The sequence below is a fragment of the Falco biarmicus genome, chromosome 17 (assembly GCF_023638135.1).
Source record: "Falco biarmicus isolate bFalBia1 chromosome 17, bFalBia1.pri, whole genome shotgun sequence".
NCBI lineage: Eukaryota > Metazoa > Chordata > Aves > Falconiformes > Falconidae > Falco > Falco biarmicus.
The window spans coordinates 5,579,420-5,585,919 of NC_079304.1; the positions used below are offsets into that span (position 1 = coordinate 5,579,420).

General features: G+C 54.0%; 1 protein-coding gene and 1 non-coding gene across 2 annotated transcripts; one reads left to right on the plus strand and one right to left on the minus strand.

The window, feature by feature from the left end:
• Nucleotides 1-1,885: 1,885 nt before the first annotated feature.
• TRNAQ-UUG (transfer RNA glutamine (anticodon UUG)) lies at nucleotides 1,886-1,957 on the plus strand. Its single transcript has one exon. It is a non-coding gene; the product is annotated as a tRNA-Gln (tRNA).
• A 650-nt stretch (nucleotides 1,958-2,607) lies between these two features.
• Nucleotides 2,608-6,331, minus strand: GNGT2 (G protein subunit gamma transducin 2). The gene is made up of 3 exons (XM_056362677.1): nucleotides 6,175-6,331; nucleotides 5,030-5,119; nucleotides 2,608-4,658 (listed from the first exon to the last, which is right to left on the minus strand). The coding sequence occupies exons 2-3, from the start codon at nucleotides 5,111-5,113 to the stop codon at nucleotides 4,533-4,535; spliced, it is 210 nt and encodes a 69-aa protein (XP_056218652.1). The 5' UTR covers nucleotides 5,114-5,119; nucleotides 6,175-6,331; the 3' UTR covers nucleotides 2,608-4,532.
• Between the last annotated feature and the right edge of the window lie 169 nt (nucleotides 6,332-6,500).

The window sequence follows — 6,500 nt, forward strand, 5'->3', positions numbered from 1 at the left end:
GCACGACCTTCTATATAACCAATTCATTTTTGTTTATCTACCTCTTAGTGACAATAGATTAAAAACTAGGTAGTGGCAACTCCATATGCTGTAGTTTAGGGGAAAAAAAAAATTACTCTCTTTTTCCAAAGAAAAATGTTCTTTAAAAATAGAATTTATGGGCTTTCTTTTCACTTTAAAGTGGTCATTAGTTGTAAAAGCTCCAGACCTCAGCAGTCCGAAATGTTTGGTTGTGACTGATTTTTTTTTTTTATGCTCAATCTTCCATTATTTTTTTTTTTCCTTTTGAACTTGGATATTTACTACGTCCATCAGCAGTACACCTCTGTCCTCCTCGCTCCCCCAGCCCGGCGGGGCTGAACCCCATTTCTTGCTGGGGGAATTGCAGTCGAGGGCTTGTTTTTTTATTTTTTTTGCCAGCAGCTTTTTGGGGCGGGACAGCGGCAGCGGGTTGATGGCAGCATGAGGAGGGTGATCGAGCTGAATTTGGGGTGCCGCATCACTGCACCCTGATGCTGGGAGCACCCAGCACCTCCTCATCCACCGGCTGGGTGCACCCAAGGGTGCTACTTCTTCCGGCAGCTGCCCCAGTACAATTTCAGGCTATTCAGAAAAAAATAATTGTACTTTCCTGTAATGATATTGTTTTTCCTCTTTTCAGCTGATTTGTTTCCTTTTGCCTTTTCCCCCCTCCCTCTCCTCCTTGCCTCTTCTAATCCGTGTTCTTCCTTGTCCCCTCGCGTGAGGCAGTTTGTTGGCTTGGATGTGGAGTTTGGGATTATGGATGGACGTGGGCTCCATTTCTCTTCCAGTGAGGTTGTTTCTTTTTTTTTTTTTTTTTTTTTTTTGCCACAAACCGCTTCACTCCACTGTTTCATTTTTAAAAATAAAAGAAAAAAAACAACAAACAAGCAAAAAAAAAAAAGTGTTTGTGTGTTTTTCTGGAGTTGGGGGGAGGAAAAAAGAAATAAAGTGGTGAAATAGGAGAAAAAAAAAGGGGGGATAGAGGGGGAAATGGAGAAAGAGGGGAAATAGAGGAAAAATAAATAAAGGTGGGAAATGGAAAAACAGAAGGGGGAAGTAGAGGGAAAAACACAAGAAGGAAATAGAGGAAAAACAAGGGGAAATAAAGGGAAAAACAGAAGGGGGAAATAGTAAAAATAAAGGGGAAATAGAGGGGACAAGGATAAATAAAGGGGAATAGAGAAAAAATAGAGAAATAAATGGGAAATAGAGGGGGGAGCAAGATAAATAAAGGGCAAATAGAGGAAATAGAGGGGGAAAGGAGATAAAGGGGAAATGGAGAAACCCCAGAGAAATAATAACGGGGGGGGAAACGAGGGTTGGGAGTGAGCGTGGGTGCAGCAGTGAAGCTCGGGGCCGCCCCAGAGGATGCTCTGGCCTGTCCTCGGTGCCGGTAGCACCCAGACGGGGCCGCTATCGTGATTTGATGGGGTCTGGAGGAATAAATAATACCGTTTTCTTGCCCGGGGGTGCTGGGAGAGGTAAAGTCCACTCCCCCCTCGCCGGGATGCAGCCGCGTCGTTCAGCATCAGTGCCGCTCCCCAACGGCGCTGCAGCCTCAGGACCCTCCCGGGTGGCTCAAGGGCACCGGGAGCGACGGGCCCGGTGCCCTTGAGCGTCCTGAAGCTGCTCGAGCAGCAGGGGGGGCATGGGACGGTCCCCCCCCGCCCCGAGTTGGCGCGGAGCGCAGCGGGGCCAGTCCCGGGGTACAGAGCCGCGCCGCACCGGCACTACCGGTGCGGGGGAGCAGGAAGCGGAGCCCCGTTACTACAGGGGTTACGCACCAGATCTGGGGGCCGAGGGGTGTCAACGGTACGTGTCGGGATAGACTGAGAGCGCGGCGAGGAGCTGTGGACGTAGTGGTCCCATGGTGTAATGGTTAGCACTCTGGACTTTGAATCCAGCGATCCGAGTTCAAATCTCGGTGGGACCTCCTGGCCTTTTTGCTCCTCCGCCATGGCTCCGGGAACGCGGCGGGGAGCGGCCGCCAATCGCCGTTAGAGGAGGATGGGGGGAGCGCCAGGGGTGCCCCCCCCCCCCACCCGCCCCAAGCCCTCCTGGCGCCCGCCGGGCTCCATTTTGTGCGGGGGGCGCCGGGTCGTCACTGCGCATGCGTAGGCAGGGCGGGGCAAACCACGGCGGGCTCTGTGCCTGCGCTGATTGGGCTTCCGGGCTGACACTCTCCCCGCCGAGCGCTGCTATTGGCTGGGGGCGCGCTGCGCTCCGCCTCCCTCCGCGTTATTGTGAGGCGACACCGCCTGTTAGGGGAGCCCTTCGCCTCGCTACGGTGGGTTCGCGGTCGCGGGTGGGCGGTGCGAGGCGCGGGGGCCTCGGGGAAGCAGCCGCAGGGGCCCGGCCCTGGCTTTAGGCCGGTGTTGGGCCAGCAGCGTCCCGAATCCCTTCAGCAGCGGCTTAGCCGGCTCTGACGCAGGTTTCCAGCCGTTTAACGTCGAAACCCGCTCGCGGCCGGGTTATCGCCCGGGATTAGGGGCAGCCCAGGCCCCGGGGCTGAGTCCTGCTACGGCCACTCGCCTCAGGGCCACCCGCCCTGCCCCTCAGCCGCAAGAAAGACGGAAGCCGTGGTTGAGCTGAGAGGTTTATTTAGCATCTGCGAGAAAGAACAAAACCATCTTTATTTTTGTCTCTTCGGGCTAGGAAGGTACGTGGAGTGGAGGTACAGGTTGCAGGGGAGCAGTGGGGACCACCTGCATGAGGAGAGGCCTCGTCCTTCTGTCTGTCCTCTGCCAGGGAGCACCCATCTTTGGGCACCTGTGGGGCTGAGGGACCCCCCCCTGCCTCACGGACACCGTGTTGAGTGGGGCCGGCCCGTCGGTGAGACCAGCGGTGGCCCAGCAGACAGGAGAACACTGCTCCGAGTGGGGTTGGTAACAATTCCCCTGCACGCACAGCATTTAAACTAGTCCCAGGCACATCTCCATGCAGTCCCAGAGACCTGGCAGCATCGTAGACCCACGGCCTTCCCAGGAGGCAGCAGGTACCTGCTGCGCCATCGCCTCATCCCACAAACTGGCTGGAAGAGGTTTGTTCCTGCCTCGAGTTTGCAGCCATTGTCTTCACCGTGGCTAAATCTGCCACGGGATGCATGTAACATCCACGCAGAGGCTGGCTGGGCCTTGGGGGAGTATTTCACTGTGGCCTTGAGGGCTGCCACGATGTAGAGGTGGGCTAGTGTGAAGCAGAAGTTGGGTGGGGACAGCCTGTGGCAGGGATGGGACCTGAGGGACCCTGAGAAATAAAAAGAGCTGCTGCTTCTGTTTGGGGTTGATTGGGGAAGTTTTGGAGGTTGTTTCCCAAAGGTAACATGTAGCTGTAACTGATTTAAAAAGGAAGAACAAAATGACCCAAACACCCCCAAAAAAGCACCAGACAGCAAACCCCATAAATCTGCCCCAAAGTATCACCCTACTGAGCCTGGAAGCTGGTTGTGCCAGAGCTGATAAGTTTTTTTCTATCAAGCAGGGGATGAAATTTGTCCTAGATACAAACTGCCCTTGGGAGCAGGAGCATCATGGCCTGACATTGCTGGGTTAGGGCTTGGAGAGTCCTGTCTTGCTCCAAGGAGCTGCTGTCCCCCAGACTGCTTGTTCCAAGTCATTCCCGTCCCTGATGGGACATGGTGGGATGAGACTTTACAGCCCTTCTGCCTGTATGGGGCCCTGTTGCAGCAGCAGAAAGGAGCTGATGGTGAAGCAGAGGCAGGGCTTGGAGCCACCTCGGTCACTGGCAGGACCTGGCAGCCCTGGGCTTGCTTTCCCATGGCTGCCAGGGGTTTTCCAGAGGAGGAAGTGAGACTGAGAGGTGGAGGAAGGGTTTGAACAAACTGCCTGGGGCCTCGCTCCTTCCCATGCCATACCCTGAAGCCCACCCAGCCGTGCTGTGGCTGTCTGCTGGCTCTTGATGCAAGGTGCATGGTGGGTGGAAGCCGTGGGGCTGTAGGAGTGTTGGGCCAGTGGTGGTCACTGGCTGGGGGGATGCGTAGGAATAAAAATAAAGCTGCAGATCCCTGGAAGCCTCAAAGCAGCAGGGTGGGTGGGTGTTGCCCTCCTGTGCCAGATGGGAAAACTGAGGCACTGAGAGGAACCGGCTTGAGCAGGGTCCTGTTGCGAGGCTCTTCTGCAGTGACTGGGGGCTTGGGGCTGGGCTGCTTGGAGAAGCCTGAGACAGACGCAGCTCTGCGGTTTCATTAAAGCCCAGTTTGCTGCTGTCTGCTAAAAATGCAGAAGTTTTGCTTGCAGGAAACAAAATGTAGATCAGCTGTGAGAGCACAAAAGCACACTGCGCTGGCTGCTGAACCTCATCTTTGGTGGCAGTGGGATAATATTTTTTTTTTTTTTTTTTCCCTTCTTCTTTTTGCCATCCTTTAGATGTGCTGTGCTTTGGTTCTGGACTCCCCAGTGCTGAGGTCAGACTACAGGGAAAGCAGGTTTCTGACAGTCTTGGCTTGCACACAGGAACATTCCTGTGCCCAGCGGTGATAGCAGTGGGGGTCAGCTTATCGTACAGCCACCCTTCTCCTTAAAGGGGTTCTTGTCCTCAGGGACTCCCTTCAGCAGCGGATCCTCACCTGCCATGGACTCAATGTATTCCTTGAGTTCTTTGCCTGTCTTGGAGATCTGCCAAGGAAGAAGATACTCTGTGTGGGTTACGGGATCAAATCCTCACTGCAGCGCTGTGCTCCCCCTCTTCAGCTGCCTACAAACCCCTTTGTGCAGCTGGGAGAGGGGAACTGTGGCCATGAACATTCCACCCAGCATGGGGTGTCCCCAAGAGCATCCCCAGGGTGCTGTGGGCACCTCACTGGGTGCAGAGCCACAGCCCCTGGGCTCTGGGACATGGGGCTAAGCCCGAGGGGAACGGTGCAGATGCACACACTCATGTCTGTATTTGAGGTTTAATTTCAGGGATTGTGGTTCTTTTCCTTTGCAGCATGATCAGGTCAGAAAGTTACCCCGGGGAACCTTTGCATTTTGGGTGGAAGACTCACCATTTGCCTCTCGTTCTTCACCTCCTTCTTCAGCTGATCCAGCTCCATCTTCAGCAGCTCCTTCTCTGTCATGTCCTGAGCCATTTTGCCCTGTAACCACAGGGAAATGGCTAGTTATTAGTGTATAGCAGGGCTTGTCTTAAGGCACATTAGGACTTTTGCTTCAGCCCTAATAATACTGGAGACGCCACTAATGTCTCAGCTATGCCCATGGTGAGAGATAGGCTGATGCTAAAAGAAAACTGAAGCAGGAGGCACCTTTCAAAACCTTGCTTGTAACACCTGCTGTAACCGGATTTTCATTTGCTTGTTCTTAGCAGGCACATTGAGCGACAGATGCAGTTTAAAGGCAGCGGAGGAGGATCCAGCGTGGTTTTTAAATAGTTTTTTGCTACCACAGAAGCTGTTACCCCAGGACATGAGCTGGCCAGTTAGCTGAGTGGGGCCAGTTGAGCCCAGAGAGAAGCTGCTGCCTTGGGGCTGTCAGGGCAGCACATTGTAGGAGAACCTGGATGGTCACGTTCTGCAAACTAGACCTCTCTGCTGTCCTGTGCCTGGGCAAGAGCATCTTTGCAGGTTTTCTAAGGAACTAAATACTGGGAGTTTTTTCTTCTCACCCCTCCTTGTGCCTTTTCCCCCCAGGTAAGTGATAACATGGATTGTGCCTCCTTCATTGCTGTAAACTCGCCTGTTTGCATGCAGAGGCATTGTTTGCTGTGACTGAAAGGTTTTGGGGCTATGTGGGTTGGAAAAGCCAAACTCTTTTTTTCATGAAAGCTCATCCAAGCGTTATGTGAGATTCCCACATAGCTGGCCTGCACTGCTGAGGTCTGTTCCCATGTTAAAACTTGCATTGAAAAGCTGGCCACAATCTTTTAAATAAAAAAAACCACCATGATTAAGCTGAAATGTACCTTGCCCCTGCTCTTGAAGGTGTCAAGCTTGTGCGTCCCAGACCCCGCTGGTTTTTGGCAGCTGCTCGTGTGGCACATGTGCCCAGTGCTCCTCTCCCCATCGATACCTTCGGGGCAGAGCGTGAGGGACCCAAAGCCGTGGCACAGTCGTGCTACCCACTGAGAGGGTGGCTCCCGAACTGGGTGGGCACTGCAATGCCATTTGTACCGGGAAGGAGCAAGACCACTTACCTCTGGTGACGAGGGGTAGCCCTTGTGAGCGGTGCAGACGTTCAGAGATCCATCAGAGGGGCAATGCTGTCAACGAGCCCTTGCTCTCTTGCTCCAGGCTTGAAGACTCCTTCAGCTCTCTGGGAGAGTAGCAGGAAGCAGATGTCTTTGGTCCTTAAGCTGATAATAGACTCAGGAGAATAAGCTGGTCAGGTGTTGGGCATTAACCTCAAAGCCCAGGGTAATTGGTGGTGGGGCTGTGGGGAGGGTGAGGATGGGGGAGGAAGGGTAGGGTGGGATGGTGGGAAGCCCAGGAAGTCCTTGAGCCCCTGCCATGGGTGTCTGAG